Source organism: Urocampus carinirostris, chromosome 15 (genome assembly GCF_059441175.1).
Source record: "Urocampus carinirostris isolate Australia breed hairy pipefish chromosome 15, RoL_Ucar_1.0, whole genome shotgun sequence".
Taxonomy (NCBI): Eukaryota; Metazoa; Chordata; class Actinopteri; order Syngnathiformes; family Syngnathidae; genus Urocampus; species Urocampus carinirostris.
In genome coordinates, this window is record NC_142363.1 from 26,122,793 (window position 1) to 26,149,251 (window position 26,459).

A 26,459-nucleotide genomic window follows, 5' to 3' on the forward strand; every position below is an offset into this window, starting at 1 on the left:
ACTTTTCTTTTTTAATGAATGAAGTCTGTCTTCATACCAAGAGGAGGCGCTAAATAGTGCACAATGTCCTTTTATAATCTGGTTTTCACATAGACTGCTCCATCATCTCTTTTTTCACTAGCACAATTGCTGTGAGAGAATCGAGAGTAACCTGGTTGCCTTCACTGCAGCACTCAGCTATTGGTTGACTGGTTTGTGACGTCATCATGTGTGTGTATTTAAAGGGCTTGTGTGTACTCTATATAAAAAAAGTCAGTTTTCTGCAGCGTCCCCTAAGCTGGTGCAGTGCACAAACGCTCAGGCTCACCATGAAGGGGACTTCCTTCTGAAAACATCTATTTCACCTCCATAAATATAAAAAGAAAACTTTCACCATGAGCTCCTCCATCTTCTACCGTCGGCCTCAGGACCACAGCAGGGGTTCCCGCTTGGAATCATCCTCATCTGAGTCCCACAAGAGCATCACTGGAGCAAATTCTTCCTCATCCCAGAGAGACATGCTTAATTCGCGGCGGCTTGAGAAGGAGCAGCTGGTGGACCTCAACGACCGCTTCGCTCTCTACATCGAGAAGATCCGACGTTTGGAGGCTCAAAACCGGGCACTGCAGGCTGAGCTGGAGGTGCTTCAAGGGCAATCGTGCCTTCCGTCCCGCTTACAGCAGGTTTATGAAGGGGAGGCGTGTCGTTTGAGGGCCAAGATGGCTTCGGATGGCCGGGAGAAGATGCAGATGGAGGCAGAGAGGGACTACCTGAAGGAGGTTCACCAGAGGGTGAGGGAACGCTGCCAAGAGGAGACCCAGCGCCGAGAGGATGCCCAGGAAGCCGTGATGACGGCCCAGGAGGCGGCGGGTCGAGCGGAACTCTCATACCTTGATGCTCAAACCACAGTGGACTCACTTTGCGATGAGATGAGCTTCCTCAAAAAGGTCTGTGGATGTTTTTCGTTGTATTCGTTTTTTGTAGTTGGGTGATGATTTGCAGGAAATCCATTTGAATGGACGATGACCAAGGTGAAATTGTTTTTTTTCTCCCTTTGAAAATTGACTTTGAACCTTGGAACACCAAATCATGGGAAACAAAGTTTTAAAATTGTATTGAGCAAATTGAGGAATTTTTCTATCATTGTTTTCCTAGCAGAAGGCAGAGGTCAGCAACGTAGTGCCTGCGGGCACTAAATAATCCCTGAAGGAGGAGATATTTTTCTCGTCCACATGGTTCTGTTGAGGTTTTCTTTAAAATAATAATAATTTAAAAAAAAACACAGAATATATTCTGGGACTGCGAGTACGGAACAAACTGCGTGCATGTCACGAGTTTCTCAACAACAAGGCGGACCATGGTTTGTATACCAGAGGGGAGAACATTGAGAAAAAGGCAGGCCAGGACAACAACAGAACCTGAGTATAGTGGAAAATTCCTAAAATCCAACCCCCAAACTCATCCGGTGACAAGTTTAAGATCAAGTCTCCAGGCGATTCTTGACAACACACTAAACATGACTTGGAACAATGTAGAGATTGTCATACGTCGAGTGAATACATTAAGAACATATACTTCATTCAAATATATGGATTCTCATAAGGTGTCTTAATTAAAAGTATTTTTTTTTAAATGATTTATAAAAAGAAATGGTAAGTAATCGTAAACTCATACAATTATGACTATACATGTCATGATTACTCATTGCTCTCACCTGTGCCCGCTAGTTTGGCGCCAGCTGCTGCTTGTTGCCTAATTGATTCCCCTCCTATTTATACCCAGTACCCTAGTCACTCCTTGTCAGTCCGTCAATGAACCTCTTCGCCCGCAAGACGTGTTTTTTGACTCTCTCTGGTATCCTGCTTGTGTATCCTGTCCGGTATCGATCCACTATCTCTCATACTGTTTGATATCTGAATCAAGTCTCCAGTCTCTGGTATCGATCCCGTCTGTCTCGTCCTGTCTGATATCTTAGAAAAGAATATAAGAGAATTTACTTTTATTGTCATTCTTTGTAACCATGCACACGGAACGATACACCTGACCCGTACAGTTAAACTGTAGCGAGCTGATGCAGCCGCAGCCAAACAGGGCGCCGCCATTTTAGACCCAACTTGCTGTGTTGATAGTCATTAGGTGACCAAACCCCCCATTTCCAACCCTTAATGCCGAGGGCCAAGCAGGGAGGCGTTGAGTACCAATGTTGTAAGTCTTAAGTATGACTCGGCCGAGGCTTGAACCAGCGACCTCCCAGTCTCGGAGCGGGCGCCCTACCATCTAGGATACCATTTAGGCTTGTTACAGGCTCCGGTATCGATTCTGCCAGTCTCATCCTGTGCGATATCATGCGCCAGTCTCCAGTATCCTGTATCGATCCCGTCTGTCTCGTCCTGTCTGATATCTGACTCCAGTCTCCAGTGTCTGGTATCGATCCTGTCTGTCCCGTCCTGTCCGGTATCTGTTCGTGTATCTGGTGTTAATCTTGTCGGCCTCTGGCTTCCTGTTTTTCCACGCCGGACTTCTGTCTTACTTCTTCCCCCCAGCGATCGTCAAATAACTGGCGTTTGTGTTCACGCGCATGACTGCCTCATTCCGTAAAATAAAGCTTGCGTGAAAACGTTACGCATCTGGGTCCTCCTCCTGTTCTGGTTCTGACACACACACACACATATGTATATATATATATATATATATATATATATATATATATATATATATATATATCATTATATAAAAAAATCTTACGTCCTTAAATTCATTGTGCGCCTCTGAAAAGACCCCCAGCACTCCAGCTAAGGCACATATTATATATATTTACTAGTCTGGCTCCGTGAGAATATTTTTCTACCATGTGGCCCCCAGGGTAATACAAGTTTAACACCCCTGGGCTGGTGAGTGTAGATTTAAAGATGACAGCCAATTATGTCTGCCCAATAATCCATGAGGAAAGCACAGGAAGAAACTACCTGGATGACGCTTCCGCCGGAGCCAAATGATAGGGTAACTGCAGGGTCCTGAGTCGGGAGCCTCCCTTCATTGATGTTTTTTTCCTTTAAACTCGGAGAACATCTCATGGTGGTGGAGCAACGGCAGGGACGTCTCCCTGCCGCCCCCTGCATGTAATATAACCCAATTACTGGACCTACATACAAAAAACTATATTGATGTGATTATAACAATATACATCTTATACCTCTTATTTGGAAGATCTTTACAGAGGAGAGTGAGGAGCTGAAGGCCCAAATGGAGGTCACAGACATCATCGTGGAGGATGTCTCAGGGTTGGCGGCTGGGCCCCGTTTGGTTGAGGGACTTCAGGAAGTCCGGGCGCAGTACGAGCAGCTAGCAAGCGAGAACATGCTAGCCGCCGAGCGCTGGTACAAGCGCAGGTGCACTGCGGTGGAGGATGCTACAAGCAGGGATCGTCGGCTAGCACGTACAATTCGGGAGGAGACCTCGGAGTATCGGAGGATGCTGCATGCCCAATCTGCTGATGTTGAGGCTCTCCGGAATGTCGTGGAGGGGATGAACAAAAAGATTGGAGAGCTGGAAGAGATGCAGGCCAAACATGTGGAAAAATACCAGGTAAGTCAACATGGTAGACTTGGAAATGTAACTAGATTGTTATTCAATAGTCTATCTACATCCATTTATTTATTTTTGCATTCTGTTTCTAGACAAAGATTGACCAACTGGAACGAGACATCGATGATGCGAAACAGAAGATGGCGCTCTATATGAGAGAGTACCAAGACCTGCTCAATGTCAAGATGGCACTGGATATTGAAATAACCGCATACAGGTGAACACACCCTACTTTTTTTTTTAATAATTTTTTTTATTTCGGAAGCGCCTTCCTGGACACCCAGGGTCGCTGGGCACAGAAAATAAAACAGGGATGTTCCAGAAATAACAACAACAAACAAAGAAAACAATATTAACAAAGTACAGTAAAAAAATCACTGATTTGCATCCTTTGTTTATTGATGTATCCCTGGCGCTTCATCTCTCTTGCTGCTGCTGGACCTTAGTGCTGCCTTTCACACTGTGGACCATATATCTTACTAGACTGGCTGGAAAAAATTGATTGGTCTTCCAGGAACCGTCCTCTTATGGTTCAAATCCTACCTCTCAGATAGGACGCATTGTGTTAAATGTGATGAAATGAAATCTGAGCCTTTTAGTTTTACCTGTGGTGTTCTGCAGGGTTCAGTAACTGGCCCCCTTCTTTTCAGCATTTACATGCTTCCATTAGGTGATATTAAAAACTAATTTGAAGGTTTTTTTGTGTGTGTTATAAGTAAACTAAGTCTCAAAAATATAGTAAAACCTGGAAAAACTAAATATAAACATTTTTCTATTAATTCCCTAAAATAATACTCAAAATGAAGGTTAACAGATAATTTTTCATTCAACTATATTTTGTAACTTTTTAATTCCCAGTATGATTTAACACTCATTTTTGGAATTGTTTTGCATGAATTCTTTTTATAAGTTTTTTTTTAGAGTAAAACAAGAAAAATATGAAAGAAATATGTGTTTTTCTTTACTCCAAAAACATTATAAAATCATAAAAACCTTAAAAGGTAAACCATTATCAGACACATTTTGTAAGTTTCTTTTATTTTACTCTGGTAAATTAGTTAAAAATACAATAAAAAAACAGACAAAGTATATTTGCAATGAGTATAATTATCTGCAGGTAGGACAATGTAAATATTTTAATCTAAATAGTTACTAGTACCCGCATTTGAGAACCACTACACTTACTGATTTCTCAAATACTAAAATTGATCAAGAACTCTTTGATAGACATTTGGTCTGAACTGCAGTGACAGTTTTTTTCTATGTTTTTTTCTTTTTTAGAAAACTTCTGGAGTCTGAGGAGCTGCGGTTATCGGACACCAATCTTCCCTCCGTGCATTGAACTCATTTAAACATCTGCCATGTTTACAAACCGTCACCTAAATGTCATCCACGTCAAGTGAGACAGGTGCTAAAAAACAAGCGAGATGTCCCCCTTCTTTTATACACATTTTGAATAAGTATTCATGCTGAGCTAAACTAAATGTGACATAGGTGGGACGGCGGATGGGTGGTTAGCGCGCAGCTCCATGGTGCCGCAACCTCCCCCATGCAGAGTTTGCATGTTCTCCCCGTGCCTGCGTGGGTTTCCTCCCACTTTCCAAAGACATGGAATTCAGGTTAATTGGCCGGTCCAAATTGTACCTAGATGTGAATGAGTGAGTGAATTATCTGTGCCCTGCAACAGTCTGGCAACCAGTTCAGGGTGTCCCGTGCCAACTGCCCGAAAATAGCTGGAATGGGCTCCAGAACCCCCGCGACCCCACTAAGGATAAGTGGTGCAGATAATGGATGGATGGATGGATGTTGTGACACCTTTTTTAGTACTCTATTATGAAAATGAATGAAACTACTTTTATTACTGAAGAAGACAGAGGGGTTCATTTAAGATCCGAGACACTTATTTTCTTATACAATATAAGTCAAACGGAGTCTCTGAATGTTGTCTGTATGATAAGGAAGAACAATTTAAAATAGTGTGTAACTTACTGTGCAGATTTTCTCACCTGGAGATGATCTTAAATAAAGCTTCTTAAATTATTGCAAGTAACAGCAGGAATACCAAATTCACAAAAAAATTTATTTGTTTGTATGCTCATTCGTTATTGATCAGAAAAAAGTAAATATTTATTTTGACCCCAATCTGTTATTCCAGGATACACGTTAACAATATGACTGGAACAGCTTTTTTTCCATCTTCGCAACATTGTAAAATTTCACCCTTTGCTGTCCCAGTCTGATGCTGGAATTAGAATTCATGCGTTTGTTACCTCCTGTCTCCCGAAGTCCAGCATCAAGAGCCTTCAGCTGGTACAAAATGCTGCAGCGAGGCTTTTAACAAAGACAAGGACATTTGATCATGTTACCCTGTTTTTGACTGATCAGCAATGGCTACCCGTCAGTTTAAGATGTGATTTCAAGGTTCTGTTAGTATTATACAATAATATGTATGGACTTGACCTTTAATATCTTAATTTCCTCCTATGTTCCTGCTCGGACCCTTCACTCAGAAAATGCTGGTCTAATAGTGATCCCAAGAGCCTAGAAGAAATCCGCAGGTTCAAGAGCGTTCTCCATCCGGGCCCCGGTGCTATGGAATGCTCTGCCCTCTGAGATTCAATTTGCAACCTCAGTGGAACTGTTTAAATCTAGACTTAAAACACACCTATATTTTATAGCTTATGAATGACCCATATTTCATGTTGATGATGTCTATGTATTGATTTTAATGCCATTGCAACATCCATTGCAGCCTGGTCGTCTTGGAAAGGGGATTACCTCAAGGTTTATTTATTTCCTCATGTTGAGGTTTTTGAGTTTTTCATTGCCCTCATGTAGGTTTTAGATCAGGGGATGGTGTAATACTAGTTTGTAGCCTGTACAGGCCTTTGAGACTGCTTGCGATTAAGGTCTATACAAATAAACATGACTTGATTTGACGTGTGGTAGGCTATAGAATTTACACTCACACAATATTCTCATCCTTCACTTTCTAAAGACAAATATCACATTTTCAATCCAAGTTTACACTAAATTTTCAGCAACTTGAGTGAACTTGAAATGCTAAGTAATTAAGTGGTTAACTTCTTAGCTACTGTTTGAACATCTATCCAGTAGAGGGTGCTAACAAACGATACATAAAACGTGTATACAGTATTAGCAAAAACAGTCTTAGTTATGCAATTATGATTATAAACAGTGACATAAAACGAAAACTTACTTCAAAATAGGTTGTGACTGACGACGGTGTTTTCTATACATATTTTTGTCCTGTTTATAATGAGCCACTCGAACGTTTTTCAAGATTGATTCAAAACGGAATTCCTCAATATAATTCTTCTTTTACTATGACAACGCGTTGTTAGTAAACAGCGCCATCTACTGTACGATTGAACCATAGCAGATCTCAACCAGTGAAAATGTTTAAAAAATAATTTCCGGCACTAGTTTCAGGCATTTTTGTAAATACCGGTACTTGAATCATCATGTTACTTAAAATAAGAGTAGGCAGTTTTTCTTATTATTTGCGGTTACTGTGGTTCAGGCCGTAGCCTAATACAGAAGCTCATTCATATTATTTTGGTTTATCAATTGGACTGTCATTTTGGAGTTGGCTACATTTTAATCAGTTTTTCAAGATTTCGATCAATTTTTACATTGTTTTAAAAAATGTTTTCAAAATAGATTGGTACATATGTAACGGGTGTAATAATAAATTTTGTTTTATTGAAATTCCTGCTGAAATATGTGTATAGTTTTTGGTAAGTGTCCTGCAATTATGAGTCCAACAGTGCCACCTGCTGGTATCGGGTAGGGTTTGTTTTGGCGTTTGACAATTGACCGGAAGGCGGGGTTTGTTGGCAGTCTACAGAGAGAGCTGCCAACGGTTAGACACCTCTTTTGGTGCTCCACAAAAAATGTTAATTTTAAACATTATAACCACAGCTGACAAATCTATCAACATGCACAGTTATGTGATTGATGTTGTCAAGCCGTTTGGATTTATTTTTGTTTTGTTTTTGTTGTGCTAAAATGTTAATTCCCCTTGTAGAGATCAAAGCCAGCAGAGAAGCTAATGTTGTAACTCATTTCATCTGCAGGTAAATTGTATTTGTTTTTTATACTCATTATTATTATTTCTATTTTCTCATATATAAAAAAAGGATGACGTTGGTTGAAATTCAGACTAAAGAAAAATATGTTGAATTCATTGTAAACGTTAAAAACCACTATACGATCTCTTGTTAAAAGTATCTTGTTAAAATGGATGTAAAAATGTATTGTGATATTCTAAAATGTATTTTATATAAATTGAAAAGAAAGCTCTTTGATTTGCTATGGGCAGTCTACAGAGAGAGCTGCCAACGAGATCAAAGAGATCAAAGCCAGCAGAGAAGCTAATGTTGTGACTCATTTCATCTACAGAAACTGTAATAAAAACCTCATCATCCAGTCCAGCGTGAATGTGGATCTTTGGTGGGACAGGTACACTGCGGTTACACATAAATAAGCAAACTATATCTGCCTGTGGAACATATTTTTACTCTGTTTTCTGTTATTTGTTTTCTTAATACAATTATTTGTGGTCACCGTGGCTCGCCAGGGCGTAATACTGTGTTTTCATTTTGGTCAATAATTTTTCCTGTAGTTTTGAATGTTAAAATACATATTTTTACCTATTTTTCAAGTTTTACTATCTTAATGTTTTGGTTTTTCTTTATAAAATAACAAAAGTAATAATAAAAATGAGAAAGAGTGTGTAATAATAGAATACATAAGGTACGAAATACAAAGGGAGGAGATAAAAGGGGTGATAGAAGAAGGAATAAAGGAGATATAAATAAAATGATTTTAAAGGATTACAGGACGAGAATTTGAGTAGAACGGAAAAAAAGTCCACAACGATTGGAGGCGGTAACTCATCAAATTGATGAATGTCAAATCCCGTTAAATTCGAAGAAGAAGATCACTTCCGGGTCAGAAATCACACACAAGATGGCGCTCCCCTTCAGATGCTAAATGTTGTGATACTTCATTGTCAATGTGACACATTTAGGCTCGTTTAACCCTCTGAACGCGGCCTCCTTGAACGACTGACGACGTCGACAATGTTCCGAGCCGTGCGGATCGCTCGGCTGCTGGTGCCCGGTCGGTCCGTGCTGGTGGAGGCGCATCGCGGGCGAAAGTCGCGAACTGACCCGGTCGCCAAGTCCAAGATCGGGCGAATCAAAGTACCCCCTCCGGTGGACCCGGTAGAAATGGTCGTACTGGCGGAGAGATTTTCCGACTACAAGCTCATCATGAGGGCACTGCGGTACTGAGATGCGACTATTTGGCTTCTTATCATTGCAAAATGTTTACATGCTAATGCTAAATAGAATGGAAAATAATTAATCGTAATTGATAATAACGTAGTCCGCTTTTTTTCTTTTCTTTTTTACAAATAAATTAAGTCAAGTCATGTTTATTTGTATAGCCCTTAATCACAAGAGGGTTTAGAGGACTTTACAGACTACATACTATAATTACACCATCCCCTGATCTAACCCCTACACGAGGGAAAGGAAAAACTCAAAACCTCAGCATGAGGAAAATGAACAAACCTTGAGAAGGGATGTGTGGATTGTCAACAAAACCTAAAGTGCAAATTCTTGAGTGACTGGTGTGTAAAAAAGTGCGGGTACGGGTAACAAGTATCAGTGCTGATACCAGCATTTTTAAAGGAAGAAACATTGCAGGGACAGTGATGTATTATTTAGCGCCTCCAAGTGGTAAAATAACGTTTATGAATGGAATAAAAGGTAAAATACATGAACTGTCAGACGTGGCACTCAATGATAAAAATGTATTAAAATCCTCAAAATACAAATGACAAAGATGATTACATGTTAGGAAAAAATGCAAATGCTTACAAGGTGGTGCTTTGGAATGGCCTGTGTTGTTAGCGCATCAGAAAAAGACTGTCTAATGACATTAGCAGCAACATAACAAAACATAAGAATAGATATATGAAATATGTATTAAAAAATCTTTACATAGGCAAGATAAACTATTGCAGTTTTGTGTTGTTTTTTAACTGTAAAATGCAACAGATTTTTGGATTTAATATTTCTCATTTAAGTCAAGTCATGTTTATTTGTGATGCCCTTAATCACAAGGAGTCTCAAAGTGCTGCACAGACCATAGACTATTGCAAACCACAGACTATTATGACACCATCCCCTGATCTAAAACCTACATGAGGGCAGAGAAAAACTCAAAAACCTCAACATGAGGAAAATGAAGAAACCTTGAGAAGGGACCGCACATGAAGAGTGAAATACTATATAAATCGTGTATTGTTTTAGTTTTAAAATGTGCATTTTGTAAGACCGTGTAAAGTTGTTTTCAAATATAACTATGTATTTGAAAACATTTGCCTTAATTCACTCATCAATATTACCAGCTAGGTAGCCTTGGGGGGTAGGGCGCCCACCCCGAGACTGGAAGGATGCTGGTTCAAGCTTTGACCGGGTGATACCTCAGACTTACAACATTGGTACCCTTTGCCTCCCTGTTTGGCGCTCGGCATTAGGTTTGGAATTGGGGGGTTTGCTCACCTAATGTCTCCCTACTAGATGTTGGGTTGAGCGAGGGGGCTGGGAATCCCATCCTCTTTAACAATCTCCCAAAAAGAAGTCAAAAATGTGAACGTGTTCTTGACTCTAGCCACCTCCCACTAGGGCAGGGGTGTCAAACTAATTTTAACTCGGGGGCCACACGATAGAACAAACATTCTGCCGGGGGCCGGACTAGTAGATTAAAGAGAAAGAAAAATAAATAAAAGAAAGAGAGGTAGAGAAAAAGCGACAGGGCGGGACAAAGAAAGAAAAAGAGGGAGAGAGCGTGAGAAACAAAAGAGATGAAAAGATAAGTCGTGAGAGAGGGGGAAAGAAAGGGAGAGGAAGGAAGAAATCCAAAGAGAAATAGAAAGACAGAAGGAGAGAAAAGAAAGCGTGAAGGGTAGGAAGAGAGAAAGAGAAAAGAGAAAAGGAAAAAATGAAGTTGGAGCAAAAGAAGTTAAAAAGACACAAAGAGAAAGAGACAAAGACCAACAAAGGAAGAGAAAAAGAGAGGCACTGAGAGTGAAAGAGACAGAGAGTGGGAGAAAAGAGGTGGAAGAGAGAGAAAAAGAATTACAGGTACATCGTTTGTGAGAGGCACCTGGCTTTGGCAACATCAAGTGGACATATTTCAACCTGCAGCACGTTTTTGTGCTTCCCTCAGTGAGCGAGCGAGAGAGAGTGAAAGAGACAGAGTGGGAGAAAAAGGGGTGGAAAAGAGAGAGTGAAAGAGACAGAGTGGGAGAAAAGGCGTGGAAAAAGAGAGAGGGTGCGAGAGAGAGAGAGGGAAAGAGACCGAGACAGAGGGGGAGAAAAGGGGTGGAAAAGAGAGAGAGAGAGACAGATAGAGTGGGAGAAAATGGGTGGAACAGAGAGGGAAAGAGAGTGGGAGAAAAGGGGTGGAAAAGAGAGAGAGAGTGAAAGAGACAGAAACAGAGAGTGGGAGAAAAGGGATGGAAAAGAGAGAGAGTGAAAGAGACAGAAACAGAGTGGGAGAAAAGAGAGAGAGAGAGACAGAGAGTGGGAGAAAAGGGGTGGAAAAGAGAGAGAGGGGGAGAGAGAAATAAATACAAGTACAGCGTCTTTGTTTGAGGCACCTGGCTTTGGCAACATCAAGTCGACATATTTCAACCTGCAGCTTGTTTTTCTCTTGCACTTCTCTGAGTGTTATCTCGCGGGCCGGATTCAATCCCTTAGCGGGCCCGATCTGGCCCGCGGGGCGCCTGTTTGACACCTGTGCACTAGGGGGATAGGGCTCCGGTATATAATAATAACAATAATAATTGGCCATGTGTATGGATGATTATCCATCCATCCACACCTTAAAAAAACTTAAAAAATAAACCTCAACATGATACATAGTATTGGTACTTTCCCATCTCTATACTCACTAAATTACAAGGAGTATTTCTAAATTAAAAATGTTCTTTTAAATCTGAAAAAGAAAGGGATGGACCCAAATGCCACATTTATTTTCTTTCATTTTGAAATGTTGAAAGGCATGAGGGATTTGCACTATGGACCAAGTCAGACTGCTTTTATTATTAGAGTGGAGTTCAAGGAGGAGGTGCTTCGGAGGAAATACGACGAGGAGACGGGTTCCATGGCGGAGGCGCGAGCGCGACAGGAAGCTGAGGAGCATCGTAACCTCATGGAACTCAACCAACAAGAAAACCTGCGTCTGCTCCAGCTACGGTCGGCATGACTGAAACACTTCACATGCTCGGTTGCCTTTGAAAAAACATTGTTCTCCTCCAGACTCGTGAGGGTCCGAAACGAAACGGAAGAGGCCAAAAGGAAGAAGTTGGAAGAAGCTCTCCAAAGAGAACAGGAAGAGCAAGAATTTGTCAGGCAGAAAGAAGTGGAAATTGCGCAGTTGCAGGTACACTAGTTCACCTCAATCCGGTTTTTCTTTTAACGAATATCAACGACATAAATTGTTGTTTTTTGACTTGGTCACAGGAGGACGCAAAGAACTTCATCACGTTAGACAACTTGGACCAGCGCATCGAGGAAACGCTGGACAACCCCAAGAACTACAACTTTGCCGTGGATAAGGAGGGCCGGGTCGTTAAACAGACAGTGTTACAATGACAATTTCGGACATTAACTAAGAAAACTGTTGACATAAAACAAAATAGTCCAGCAAACTAAGGATATCCTCATGGAGAACTCTACACAATTATTTCTTTTGAATTTCCATGTTCTTGCTTGTCTTTTTCGTTTTAATGACAATAAATTCATGTTGGGGTTGCTAAATCGCTTGGGTTTGTGTTAGGTCATTGACTTATTTACCAAAACCATTATAGTCCATTTTTGTCAATTGCACCTTTTTGAAGATTCCCATTTTGGGATGACTGGCATTTAGTTCCACGGAAGCAAAAAAATGGACTGCATTTATATAGCGCTTAAACCAGCCACTAAGGACCACCAAAACGCTTTACAATACACTTCACACTTTACCCATTCACACACACAAACAGTAAAACAAATCAAAATAGGCTGTTTTTGTTGTGATAACGGATTGATAAGTTCTGGAACTCAATTTATTCCAGAATAAATTCAATTAAATGAAGTTGTAGTTAGTCATAAAAGCTAACGCTATACACTAGCCCAGTGTTTTTCAACCAGTGTGCTGCAGATATTTGCAAAATTTTGTTTTTGCAAAAAAGCACGCCATTGTTGAGTTTGCTTTCTTCCAGTGATAAGACAGTTAACTGTAACATTCATCCAAATCAGTAGGTGGTAGCAGACAAGATTTTTTTTTATCTACTAATTATCTGCTCATGGGGTAGTACAGGGAAATTTACTCATTTTGTTTCAAGAGGATGTTTAAGATTGCACTGCAAAACAATAATATGAATACGATAAATGAAATAAACTTTTCACATAACTTCTCATTTTACTTATATTTTTATTTTACAGGTTAACAAAAATTTGAAAAAGTTAAAACTTAGTTAAAAAGATGTGCCACTGGCAGACAGTTTTTGCATATTTTAAGTATTATTTGGTTTGGTTAGTTTTAAAGAAAACCTTTACACTGTCAATTTGCGCAACATGATAATCTAAGCTTAAAAAAACGTTAAATTGGTGCCAGTAAATCATTTTGAAACATCTTAAAATGTGCTTAGAGATTTTATATTGAAAATAAGTGTGCCTCGTCTCATATAAGGTTGGGAAACACTGCACTAGCCTGTTTCGTTCACTGGCATGCTAAATCCAGCAGGAGGCAGCATATTGAACGAAGAAAGAAATTTAAAATACTAAATGTTATGCTCCCCTAAAGTATCGTTTTTGCCAATTTAGAAATCATTTATATTTAATATTAGATATGAAAATACGAATACCAAACTAAACAGTTGGGACAGTTGTATTCCTTAATCACTAGCGTCGCAAGTGCACTAGGGGGCGGCATTGCACAAGAAAGCAAGGGAAAATACTCCAGTGTATCAAAATATATTGTCCGCCTGACAATTATGATTCCCCAAATTATATCAACATTTAAAATGTAACTAGCGATTCAGGTTTCTACTTTTTTCGAATACATAACAATCTTTGAATACTAAACAAATTCTCTTCATTCAAGAAATGTATTTTCACTTCAAAAACGAGTCACTATTCAATCAGTTTAAATAAAAAATTAAAAAAAAACGAAATTGTAATTTGTGATGTGTTTTCATTTACAATTTTGTTTGCCAGAAAAATATTTCCGAAATACATAAATGTATAAAGTTTAATATACATTATTTTCCTCTAATTTGTTTTCCTATAAATACATAAACAAAATTTTCATTCAAGCCCATCTGAAGTTCTTTCTAAGTAAAAATGAAAGTCTTAATTTATCCATCCATTATCTGCACCGCTTATCCTCAGTAGGGTCGCGGGGAGTCTTAATTCAATTGGTGTTAAAAAAAAAAAACTAAATAAAAACAAATACATCCATTACTGTAGATCCATGAATCTTTTCATTTAAATTTTCTGACCAACAAAAGACAGAAGACCCTCTTGAGCAACTTTGCCATCCTTGACATGTCAGCACGGAGTTTTAATTGGATTACGGTAACCAGTTAACAGCTAATCGCTTCTTAAATCGATTGAAATAAACTCTGGACACATGCGAGGGACGCACGCCAGCCAAGAATGTGCTAAAAAATATGCAGCTCGTCAATAGAGGGCGCTGTGAGCAATGGTTTGATATAGTTCAGTCAATTTTGATAAGAGTAAATGGTAAATGTTCTGCACTTATATAGCGCTTTTCAAGTCAATGAAGACCTCCTGAGCGCTTTACAATGTGCTTCACACTTACCCATTCACACACACACTCACACACCAACAGGGAGTCAGCCATGCTAGACGTCTACCTGCTTATTGGGGGCATTAGGGTATAAAGAAAAGGAATTATTTAAAGGTGCAGTCCAGAATTTGGGAATTTCCAACTGGCTGACGCCATTTCCGGGCTTAAGTCATCATTGCAGCCTCTGTCAAGCTCCTTGTGTGGTGCGTGCAGGTACGAGCATTTCTGAGATGCTGTTAAATAAACCTGTTTTTTTTTTTTAAATCTGTTTGGGGGGTTTGGGTTGGTTTGGACTGTATTTGAAACAGGCTTTTTATTACTTTTACCATTCGAATGCTACACTAACAAAAACCACAAGCATAAAACCCCTCTCCACTCCACCTCCCTACTCCTTTTTCTGCATCCTAATGTGTTACGCGTCTAAATGAAAATCAGAAAGGCCCATTGGAAGTGTCTCGTTTTATTGCGAGCAGCAGTTGTGATTATATCAGTGTGCATACACATCATAATTCCAATAATAATAATAAGAATTCAAATTGATAAAAAAAAAATAGAATCTTTTTTTTCCTATATCAGAAAATACAGCACCATTCAAAATAATACTGGGAAACTTTGGAGCACCTTTGAAAAGGTAATAAATAAATTCACAATCAAAAGACATTAGAAATAACTGTAAAAAACAGCTCTAAAATGTCCCCAACGAAGCTTTTAAATTAAAAAAAACGCTGCAAAAAATGTCGGACCCTAAATCAGCATCCTTCCATTTATCATTTTTTTTAGGATTAAGAAATCTGGTTGTTCAACTGACCCGGGTACTTCTCAAACTTTCTCTCTGCCTCTTCGCTGAAGGCGTCACCTGTGGGGGAAGATTACAAGGTTAAAGGGGCAATGTGTATTATTTAACGCCTATCACTGGTGAAAACTTCATTCAATAGAAAAAAAACCTTGCTGGGCAAAAAAAGAAAGTAAATGGGGTTGTTTGGTCACTTTGAGTCTCCGTAGTTTGTGTTCTTACTTGTGTGTTGTAAAACTCCTTTTTGGTTGCACTACTTAATATAGTGACATCTAGTGGTGCAATATTACACACTGGGGCTCAAAGGTTGTAAAAGAGAAGTGTCTTTTTGGGGAGCGTGACCGTTTTGGGGGTGGGCGGCTTACTCACCCACATGACAGTTGTGGAACCAGATCCGATGCCCGTCATATTTGCAGTTGCACTTCATGGCGTTATTGGTGAAGTCGCTCTCGGCGACCTCAGCGTTTGGGTTGATCACCACCTGAGTGGTAAGAGTTTGCCCCCCAAAAATTAAAAAATGTAAAAAAGTAAATGGTCTGCATTTTTATAGCGCTTTTCAAGTCAATGAAGACCTCCCAAAGTGCTTTACAGTTACCCATTCTATCAAGACCAGAACGGACACAGGACCCAATTGCGTTATGTTTCTCACAAGTTTTATTAAAGGAAAGAGGAAAGGCTGCGGCCAAGATCCGGCGTTCGCTAGGCGCGGGAAGCAGGTCGCTCTGAACGCGGAAGTGGATCTTCCGTGGCGAGCGGTGAGTGTCTGGAATGGAAACAGGTCAGTACCCGGGACAGGAGAGCAAAAACGTGGTCGGGGTCGGAAACAAGTCGTAAGCCAGGAAAGTAGAGTAGGCGTGGTCAGGATCAAAAACGGGTCAAAGCCGGGGGACAGACGGGAGCAAAATAGGTGGGATCCGGGGTCGAAAAAGGCTTGCCTACTGTTAACTGAGGTTTGCAGACGGACTGACAAAAGGCGACAGACAGGAGTAGGTTTAAATAGGGACAGGGAGCCAATCAGAGTCCGAGGCAGTTGGTGCCAAAGGAGCCGGCACAGGTGATTCACATCAGTAATCATGACACATTCATACACACACACATACCGATAGCGGCGTCAGCCATGCAAAGCAACTACCTGCTTATTGGGGGCATTAGGGATTCAGTGTCTTGCCCAAGGACACTTCGAGATACAACACTGAGTGGCCGGGAATCGAACCTGCAACCTCTTGATCCCAAGACGAGGGCTTTACCTTTGTCATCGCCTCAAGGTTTGTTTTTATATAAAAGTCTCAGAGCCACAAGTGATGCAATGCATATTTTATGATGTGATACTCAAAATTCCGGAACAAAATAGGTTCTCCCAGTGATTTAGGCCTGGAAGGGGCGCCACTAGGCTGTCCTTGCCAAATACACACCACAGGAAATGGTGCGGGGTAGAAATGAGTATTGTCACACGCTGCTGCCCGTCCATGCTAAGGTACGGCTGATTACATATGAGCGGGATGACGCTATACAATGAAAAATAACAGCGACCAGATGATGAAGGTGCTGTATCTGAGTCAGATCAGGAAGCTTCTTGCTATTGGCAACTATGGAAACCAGTACCATCTGCTCCATGTGGGGGAGCAAAACCCTACCTACACAAACGGCCTGGAGAGGAATAGGTACCGCCAGGCTGTTCTTGACCAAAACACACCACAGTAAGTCGTGCCCAGTCTTTATCAGATGATACAATATATTCATACAGTAGACCCCCGGGATACGGATCCCCGCCTTATGACATGTCCACTTAATGGTGTGGAACAAGATGTTTCTTCAGCCCCTCTCCAGCCCTGTTCCTCACTATATGACCAACAAATTATTTTAAGTGCCTGAAATCCTCTTAAACATTGTGGTGTTTGCGTGTATGATGAGTTACGTCTCGAAGATGCTTGTTGGCTTTTAGTCGACATCATATAAAATGCTGGTCTTCTATTGGTATGCGTCGAGGCTTAAAAAAAATTTGGATATGCTATTGGCTAAACTCCCTCCCACAATGCCTTTCTCTTTTAGTTCAGAACTTTATGTGCTCCGTAAACTGTTACTTAAGAGTGTTAAAGCCCTTTTTGTTCTAAATAATGATTTCCAAACATGGTGTGAGCAAAGCTATTTTGTAATTTTTTTTTTTTTTACAAAATACTGCAATTGAGGATGCCAGCGTATTTACTTTCACTGCAGACGGCGCTGGGCGAGGGGACGAAGGAGTGCACAGGTTGTGTGTATAGCTCCTCCCATTCTTATCGCTCACCTAATAGAATTGCCCTGGGTGCATTGCTAGACATTTTGGGTGTTTACAGTTTGTTTTGTGGGTTTTCAACATAACGTGTCTTAGAAGTGAGCATACATTGTTATGGGCTTCCATATTAAAGCTATTAAGCCATGTACAGCCGAAACGGGGTCTGTTGGGTGTGACACCTAAACTGGAAACTGTAGTTAAGATTATGCCCTATATATACTGGACCGAACCTTGCCTAATTATGGCCGGTGTGGCCCTGGCTTCCCATGAGCACTATTGGCTTTGCTTTTAATTGTACAGTAAATAATTGCACATTTTATATTTCATCTGCAAGCCAGATGTACTCATGAAAAGAGCTATAGGTTACCGACCCCTGACTGAGACAGTCTGCAATTTAATACAGTAAATATGAAACTGTGGAATTAAAGCTTGCAATTATCAAGAAGTACGATGAATCGCTACTCTCGCTAAGTTGCATGGCCAAACCCAACCCATAATTGGGGCTATCAATAATAAGGAATCCGTCGCTCCAACTCGCCCCCACCGCATCCACCCTTAACTCCACTTGAGCAGCTAAAGTCATGACCCCATCTCCTGGCTTGAATCATAATTACAGCCTCTGTCAAGCTGCTTGTGTGGCACATGCATGGATTTTTTTGATGCGCTCGAAATAAACTCTTTTTTAAAATCTTTTTGGGGGGTTGGGTTGGCGTTTGGAATGTATTCGAAACAGTCCTTTTCTTACTTTCACCACTTTTCATGCTACACTCACATAAAACCGTGTTGACATTTTCCACGCATGAGCATGAAATTACTACTCGACTCCCAGCCGCCTCCTTTCCTCCAGCCTAAGATAAAAGTAGATAGCCGCGGTGGGAAAAAATTATAAAGCCTCTTCGAACTCAGTTGGGCCTTGTTAACGTATACTTAACATATAAAATATTCTACTCTCAACTTTTAAAGGAAACCAAAAACAACACAATCCAACTTTAATCATATGCACAAATATTACACACAAGTATTATGTACTTTGTTATTTTAATGTTTTATCCAGGGTAGAAATGAGCTTCTTACTATAGGTTTCTATCCCCCGCTATACAACTGACCTGCATGATGTAATTTCCAGGTTTAACGTCCGTGATGTCGATCCACTGGCAGTCGATGTCGTGGCGGTACATGTCCCAGCAGCCCACCGTGATGCCCTGGTCACCAAAGTTAGCACACTCGTAGCGCTTGGAAACACCTAGTGCAAGATTAAGATAGAACACTATGGTAAAGACATAGAACCTCCACTAGCAGGATAACTAAAAAAAACTTGACATCTATCCTTCAATGGTCGCAAAATAGTAAAAAATTATTAGCTTAAATTTATTATTATATTGTTTAGGTTATCTTAGCATTGTTAGTTGTTTTAAGACCACTTGTTTGTTGTTGTTACTTTGTACATGGGGTTTGTTATCTAACAACCATCCTTTTTTTGAGCACACCTGCCTCATTTCCTGCTTTTGTCTATACTCCTAAAAATACCATATTAACGGCACTGTTCTTTTAAATATGTCACAGTTGCCATTGCGGTCCAATTGGCGCCGCCCATGTGGCGCCAACTGCGGCTCGTTGACAGATTGGCTACCTTCTATTTAAACTCAATGCTCTCACTTACCCTTGTCAGTCCGTCAACGAACCTCTGCCCCGCAAGACGTGGGTTTTGACTCTGCCCGGTTTCCTTCCTGTGTTTCCTGTCCAGTATGGTTCCCGTCTATTTTAGTCCTGTTTATTATTGATCTCCAGTTTCGTTCCCGTCTAGTTCGTCCTATTTAATTTCGATATGCCGTTTTGATATGAATCCTGTCTGTCCCGTATCGACCCCATCTGTCCCGTATCTGCTCGGGCAATTGGTATCGATCGCTTCGGCCTCTGGCTTCCTGTCATTCCACGCCAGACTGCTGCCAAACTTGCATGACTGCCCCATTTCCCGTAAAATAAAGGACTTGTGTGAGAAATGTCACGCATTTGGGTTCTCCTCCTTTTCCGGTTCATGACAAAATATCCCAAATTGCAAAAGAAATTTCAAACTTCAAATTAGCAAGGATTTGTTTTCCCTTAAATACGTCGTTCAAATAGTACAGTATATAATTTACTGCAAACTATGTGTTTTAGGTTAACAGTCAACAAAAAAATGTTTTTCTTTATTTCAAAATCAGAGTTAAAAATTTACTATCGCCCAGGAATCCTTCATTTTTTTTAAACCTCACTCAAAGCTAACAAAATCATTTGTTGTTCTTTGCAAAATCACGATTAAAACCTATTAAAATGCCCCTGATATATTTCTTTTTTCATGCGGGCCTCAAAAGAAAACTGCCTTATAGTTTCTGGAATGTATGTGAATCGCAGCTACCGGGTTTCACATATTTCATGACGTTTTCCTGGTACAAAAAGTTTCTATTTACCTTCCTGGCAGTCCGAGTCCTCCAGACAGAAACTGGCTTTGTGCCCTTCGGCCACTTTGGTTCCGTTTGCATTCAGAAGATCGTAGTGGGTGAAAATGTCCATGCTGTGGTAATGTCTGAAACAACATTACAGGAGTTGTATTGACATAAATATTGCAGAGAAAGACATAGTGTAGCATTTGATGGGGATATGGAGGTTCAACATCGATAGCCGTCATTAGCACTGAGTGTTTTAACTTAGCTTTAGCTTGGGAAACGATTTAACCTACCAACCTGCCCAACACCACTTAATAAATGCCATTCTAGCGTACCTAAAATGAAAGACATGGTTATTGCTGCAATCCATTATCCTCGGTCGACTATTGCTGCGAGCAAGGGCTTAGAGTACAAACTTGTATCATGCGTGACGGCTCTTCTTTCTGTTCTTTCCACCTAAAATGAACAGCACCTATGCGGCAGTGATCCATTATCCCCGCTTGACTATTGCTGCAAGCGGGGGCTTGGAGGATAAACTTGTATCACGCGTGGCGGCTCTTCTTTCTGTTTTTTTTTTCACCAAAAATGAACAGCACCCATGCGGCAGTGATCCATTATCTACGAATGAAAACTGCTCAGAGCGTGGGCTTGGAGGACAAACTTTTATCACGTGTGGCGGCACTTCTTTCAGTTCTTTCTACCTGAAATGAACAGCACCCATGCGGCAGTGATCCATTATCCTCGAATCACTATTGCTACAAGCGGGGGCTTGGAGGACACACTTTAATCACGCGTGGCGGCTCTTCTTTCTGCTCTTACAACCTAAAATGCACAGCACCCATGCGGCAGTAAGCCATTATCCCCGAATGGCTATTGCTACGAGCGGGAGTTTGGAGGACAAACCTTTTAATGCATGGCGGCTCTTCTTTCTGTTCTTTCCAACTAAAATGAACAGCACCCATGCGGCAGTAATCCATTATCCCTGGTCGACTATTGCTGCTAGTGGGGACTGAGAGAGCAAATCTGTGTCATGCTTGGCTTCTGTTTTCCGCTCTTTCCACAGAAGATTAAGAGCACCAATGTGGCCTCCATCCATTATCCCTGGTCGACTATTGGTGCGAGCGAGGGCTGTCAGGGGACAGGTTAAAAATATTTCGCATATCACAGGGGGTGGGGGGTGGATGGGGGGGATGTTCCTGATCCCTATTAACTGCGATAAATGAGGGATTACAGTTAATAATTGACTATTTCTATTACCCGTGACAGGCGTGCCACACCCACGAGTGTCGTCCAGCTTTGGGTTTGAAGTCGGCGCGTCCGATGTTGTGGATCTGCGAGGAGAAACGCAGCAAGCGGCGATGACCATAAGGCCAGTTAGCTTTGGCAGCCGATTTGGACAGGCAGTCCTCCTCGGCGGCACAGTAGAGCATGTGAAGAGGCCGGTCCTCGATGTAGACCGACTGCTGCACCAGCGTGGCGTTAAGGACCAGGTCGGATGCCGCTGTGAGGAATGAACATCGATAACTGTCAATTCTTATATGACTGGAACAGATGTAAACTTTTTGTTTCCACTCACTTTCTGAGCAGATGACGCCGGCAGCGAATTTTGCAGCGGACTTTTGGCAATTGAAGGTCTTGTGCTGCTGGCACTGCGCTAACGACATCTCGTCCCCGTTGCATTTGACGCCGCTTATGATCATTTCCGTTACGTTGCTGCTGTCCCAGTACCAAGTTTCCTTAGAGGGAGGGGCAGACATGGAGCGGACAGCCGATTACAGTTGAGACAACAGGTTGTACACATTCAATGTTGGCGCAAGATTGGGGTGGGAAATATTTGTCCTCTGAGGCCATGGTTTGTATCAAAATATGCATGTAATGTCGCCAATTTAAAAATACAATAATTCAGTGTTTTGATTACTTGCATCATTATCATTTAATTGGCAGTAATTAGAATATAAATATTATGATTTCTCAGATTTACAGCTGAAAATTGTATTATTTTAGACATGAAAATGTATTTCAATTCATAGCGTAGTAACTTTGGAATTTGTTATTTAAAACAAAAAAAATCAATAAAAATATTTTGTGGGACTTTTTTTTATTATACATTTAAAGTTACATTGGTTGATTACCAAATTACATTTTCCGCAATTTTTTTTATGGCATTTGAAATAAAAAAGCAGGATTTTTTTGGGAATGATTGGATATTGTTCAAAATTAGGAGCATCATTTATGTAATATTTGAAAATTATTATTTAAAGTTAACGAGTATTGACATTTCATTAAAGAAAATGTAAGTACTTGATACATTATTTGATTTTCTGTCTTGAATATCATCGAATCATAATATAGTTTTATTATATAAAAATATTTCAGTATTACTGAATATTTATGCTTTTAGTATATTTATATTTATAACATTTCAATCAATATCACATTTTTTAATTATTCATTTTTATTTTCTTATGATTTAAACAATTTTAAAAGGGCCGAAAGTAGTGAGGTGTTTTGAGTTCACTTTCCCTTTAATAAAATACTTGAGTCAATTATTGTATAAAAGTCCTTTAAAATCACATAAAAAAACAGTTTTGTTGTGCCATTTACCATAAGTACATCAATAATGTATTGTGATAATAATATATGATGTGGGGCTTATTTGGTATTTTCTTTTGCTGCTAAATGTTATTACACCGTTTTTTATTGCACTATTGTTACAATGTGCTATTTTTTCATTGCACTATTATTGACACTTAGGCTTTTGACCATTAAGAGTCTTTTTTATGTGTTTTCCTTGGAGTGCCATGTCTGATCTTGTTTCATACAACTTTCAACAAGTTGTTATCAGTGACTAATAAAGACAATTCAATTTGAATCAATAGTAAAAAAAAATCAATTAAACGTATGAATCAATTAATAGAGGCTATATTTAGTTACAAATACTTCAGCATAATTGATTATGTTAAATAAAGGAAGTGTCCGATCTGCGTAAAACCCAAAATAAGATCCTTATTGTGAGGCCAGTGGCCCATCATCTTATTTTGGTAGGGATCCTCTTCACTTACGGTGATGGCGTGCATGGAGTAGCCCAGGCCGAGCTGCCTGCACGCCACCATGGCCTCCCTAGTGGTCCAGCCCGCACTGCAAAGAGTACCCCATCTGGAGCCCACCCGAATCTCCACCCGGCCTTCGTATGTGGTGCGGCCCCCTACCAGACGAATCTGCGGACCACACGCCCTGCGGAGAGTCACTCAGGCACCCTTGCATGCAAATTGCCGAGATTTCAAATACAGATACAAACATATTGAGCTCAACTTTAATTTCTTCAAGTTCTGTTAGAATGTAAGTGTTTAGCCTAAGTTATTAGCCTGATGCTAACCTGGATTGTTTTTGTTTTGCTTTGCTTGAAAAGACAGAAAAGTTAGTTCAAAACGAATTGCCACTGAAAAGGATATGAGAGGAGTTGAATTTTGACAGCATGTTAGCAACCTACTTGGTTAGCTTGGTTAGCGTAGCCTAGGCCTAGCTGCCTGCAGGCTACTATGGCCTCCTTGGTGGTCCAGGTCTCTCCACAGATCAGACCCCAAACTTCCGTACCGTTGGTGTCCAAGCCCAGGACTTCCACACGGCCTTCGTGGCGACTTCGCCCCCCTCCGAGTCGGATCTGTGTGGCGGGTCCAAGCGGGGGTTAGTGCAAAGGTCCGGTGGAATCGGGATTTATATGGATCCCACTGGAGCCTTTGTGAGCATTTACATGGACAAGATTAGATGGTTTAAGCTGTAACTAGTCCATGTTGAAGCTATCATTACTGCTGTCAGGATTCTCAAATGGGGCTGGAGGCTGGAAACTATATTGTGGAGCTTCCACATGTCAATGTGTATTGTAAAATAAACAACCAGAAAAAAAGTATGGTGTTGTGATTGCATGTCAGTCTAATCCCCATGACGATGAAAAGGAACCATATTTAATCAATTGGAACATGATGAAAATAGTGATGCACACAACATTGTAGAACTTCTATGGCCACAGATACACGCTGATGTTGCACTATCACACCATTTCAACATATACCTAGCACAAAACACCATTGCCATTAATATAGTGCAATGATCAAATAGATCCACACAACCCTGTGGAGCCTCCATGCATCAATGTCTACTGCAATGTAAACATTGGAAAAAACATATTGAGGAGTGATGAAATGTCACCTCCATCATGTACAACCATGTATTGGAACATGATTAGAAATATTGATGCATACAACATTATGGATCTTCTAGGTGACCACACTTCAGACTCAACTGAATGATTAACATAGATGCAAACAACAATATAGAATAATAACAGCACTGTGAAACTATCACATAAAATCTTTAGCACTCCTAACATAGATGCCAGCAATATTGTGCAATGGCCACCATGTACTACTGAAGACAACATCATCACAACAACTATAACAGAAAAATGGTCACCAGTAATATTGTTATTGGACCACATTATAAAAACCACATCTGAGAGTCTATTTGATACATGCACTCACACAACATTGTGGAGCGACCAAATAAGATGTTTTTAGAACTTGAATGTGCAAATGAGGAAATTAAAAAAGAAAGCACCAATTTTGCAAAATGTTCCGTTACAAAGTGTACTAAAATGTAAACAACGGATGCACACAACATTGTGGAGGGACCACAATATTGTTGAACAATCACAGGTTTACAGCATTAGTAAGAATATATGTCCTGATAGCAGTGAGGAGAACATACTAGCTTGTTAGAGCATTTTAGTCTGATGTAAGTCAACTAAGCACTAAATTGATGTGATGAAATAATCACAAAATGTTAGTCAGAAAAGAGACATTTTCCGGCCAAACAAAGATACTTCATAGAAAGGGAGGTGTCACTCTGACCGAGTTCTCCAGGCCCATGTAGGGGATGTTGCAGCGGACGGCTGCGTCCTCCGTATGCTGGCAGTCTTCAGACGTGATGTTCTTGAATGGGCAGCTCCAAATGGAACGCTCGTGGCCCGAGCACTTCACCTCGTTCATGTAGATGGGACCCACACCTAGGAAAAAAATGTGTACGGAAGAAAAATGTGTACGGAACCATGCAGGAGAAATGTTTTCAACCAGTTTAATTGTGGAAACGAGAGCAAACACCACGTGTTTATGGAAAAGTTGGTGTTTTCCTTGATTCAATGAAAAGAGGAATTGTGGAAATAAGACTGAAATAATCGATTAAGGAACAGTATATACATATTCTCTTATTTTTTATTTCTTGATAAGAAGACTTATAACAAAAATGTTTCATAATTTAAATTCAGGAGGGTTGAAATTTTTGCAATATTTTAATGACTGAATCCCATTGAAATACAAAAAAGAAAATATTTGTTTAATTAGTTTGTAACTTAATCCGCCAATTTCCTTTTTTTAACACATTCGCTCCCATTGACCTATACAGACGTCATTGGCGTTAACTAATTCTGTCACGATTGACCTTTGTGCCAGAAGGCGGCTACTCAACTCTTTTCCGCCTTCAAACGACGCTCCGATTCCGGGAGCTCCCTGCTCCTCCTGCCCAGCGATCGCCGAATTGCTGGCACTTGCTTTCCTGTACCTGACTTCTCAGCTTCCACAATAAGGTTTGTTGTGAAACGTTACGCGTTTGGGTCTACTATCTGTTCTGGTTCTGACAAATTCGGTCAATGGCAGCGAATGAGCTCCGACAGATGTTGGAATAAGCTATTGTTTTCCCTCCAAAAATGTTCTTATTGGTCGAGCTCACATTTCATAACTCCTTCACTGCCGTTAACGGGTATAAACGCCATTGGAATTAGGTCATTCGCTACCATTGACGGCTACAGACGTCATTGGCATTAACACATTTGCTTCTATATACATCTATAACCGCCAATAGCAGTGAATGGGTTCTGACAGATGTTGGAAAATGGAAACTCAAGATTGGTTGAGTTCCCTTTTTCAGAAGCATGGACGCCATTGGCACGAACCCATTCACTTTCTGCTGTAAATGTCAATGCAGTGAATGAGTTCAGACGAATGTTGGAATAGGATAATGCTTTCCCCCCAGAAAATAGAGATTGGTCGACATCCCAATTTAAAAAAAAAGGATTCAAATGCAGTTCAAAGACTAGGTTAGATTTGGAACTATAAAAAAGAGGCTTCATTGATTAATCTATGCTAAGAATTATGCAGTTTTGTATTTTCCAAGACTTTAGTGAAAGAGCGGAAATACATAAATAAATTAATCAATCAATTTTAAATTCCGAAATGATCCCAGTTGACTAATGATGGAAATTCCAGCGCTTCCTTGAAATTGTTTACATGAATTCTCATCATGTCATCTCTCAGCATGTAGATCTTAAAAAAAATGTTTGTGCATGTCAGCATTCCTTCACTACAGAAGAAAAGACCCAAGGAAAGTTCCAGAAACAAGTCAGCAAAAATGTATGTGTGTGCGTGTGTGTGTGTGAGTGCTCCTGGAACACAACTACTAT

The 26,459-nt window shown here is 40.4% G+C and overlaps 3 protein-coding genes across 7 annotated transcripts in view; 2 read left to right on the top strand and 1 right to left on the bottom strand.

The window, feature by feature from the left end:
- The first annotated feature begins 277 nt into the window (after nucleotides 1-277).
- Nucleotides 278-5,200, top strand: neff2 (neuronal intermediate filament family member 2). Its single transcript, XM_088354301.1, has 4 exons — nucleotides 278-926; nucleotides 3,187-3,564; nucleotides 3,657-3,781; nucleotides 4,846-5,200. The coding sequence occupies exons 1-4, from the start codon at nucleotides 375-377 to the stop codon at nucleotides 4,904-4,906; spliced, it is 1,116 nt and encodes a 371-aa protein (XP_088210427.1). The 5' UTR covers nucleotides 278-374; the 3' UTR covers nucleotides 4,907-5,200.
- A 3,333-nt stretch (nucleotides 5,201-8,533) lies between these two features.
- mrps26 (mitochondrial ribosomal protein S26) lies at nucleotides 8,534-12,425 on the top strand. Its single transcript, XM_088354374.1, has 4 exons — nucleotides 8,534-8,878; nucleotides 11,715-11,861; nucleotides 11,925-12,048; nucleotides 12,129-12,425. The coding sequence occupies exons 1-4, from the start codon at nucleotides 8,673-8,675 to the stop codon at nucleotides 12,258-12,260; spliced, it is 609 nt and encodes a 202-aa protein (XP_088210500.1). The 5' UTR covers nucleotides 8,534-8,672; the 3' UTR covers nucleotides 12,261-12,425.
- A 2,506-nt stretch (nucleotides 12,426-14,931) lies between these two features.
- The window catches only part of loxl3b (lysyl oxidase-like 3b), a 28,885-nt gene continuing 17,357 nt past the window's right edge, over nucleotides 14,932-26,459 (bottom strand). For 3 of the 5 annotated variants that reach the window (XM_088354562.1, XM_088354561.1, XM_088354559.1), the window contains 8 exons: nucleotides 24,856-25,010; nucleotides 23,439-23,609; nucleotides 21,525-21,684; nucleotides 21,206-21,449; nucleotides 19,973-20,088; nucleotides 18,632-18,768; nucleotides 15,623-15,734; nucleotides 14,932-15,316 (listed from right to left, as the gene is read on the bottom strand). In XM_088354562.1, coding sequence (XP_088210688.1) covers nucleotides 15,243-15,316; nucleotides 15,623-15,734; nucleotides 18,632-18,768; nucleotides 19,973-20,088; nucleotides 21,206-21,449; nucleotides 21,525-21,684; nucleotides 23,439-23,609; nucleotides 24,856-25,010 — 1,169 coding nt within the window. In that variant the 3' untranslated portion in view covers nucleotides 14,932-15,242. Of the gene's footprint in view, nucleotides 15,317-15,622; nucleotides 15,735-18,631; nucleotides 18,769-19,972; nucleotides 20,089-21,205; nucleotides 21,450-21,524; nucleotides 21,685-23,010; nucleotides 23,167-23,438; nucleotides 23,610-24,855; nucleotides 25,011-26,459 lie in introns of all 5 variants that reach the window. The other 2 variants (XM_088354563.1, XM_088354560.1) reach the window with 2 other exon arrangements.

Coding starts and splice junctions, on each gene's coding strand:
- mrps26 (XM_088354374.1), top strand. CDS start 8,673: ATGTTCCGAGCCGTGCGGATCGCTCGGCTGCTGGTGCCCGGTCGGTCC. Junction 11,862..11,924: donor CTGCGTCTGCTCCAGCTACG/GTCGGCATGACT, acceptor GTTCTCCTCCAG/ACTCGTGAGGGTCCGAAACG. Junction 12,049..12,128: donor TGGAAATTGCGCAGTTGCAG/GTACACTAGTTC, acceptor ACTTGGTCACAG/GAGGACGCAAAGAACTTCAT.
- neff2 (XM_088354301.1), top strand. CDS start 375: ATGAGCTCCTCCATCTTCTACCGTCGGCCTCAGGACCACAGCAGGGGT. Junction 3,565..3,656: donor AACATGTGGAAAAATACCAG/GTAAGTCAACAT, acceptor TTCTGTTTCTAG/ACAAAGATTGACCAACTGGA. Junction 3,782..4,845: donor ATTGAAATAACCGCATACAG/GTGAACACACCC, acceptor TTTCTTTTTTAG/AAAACTTCTGGAGTCTGAGG.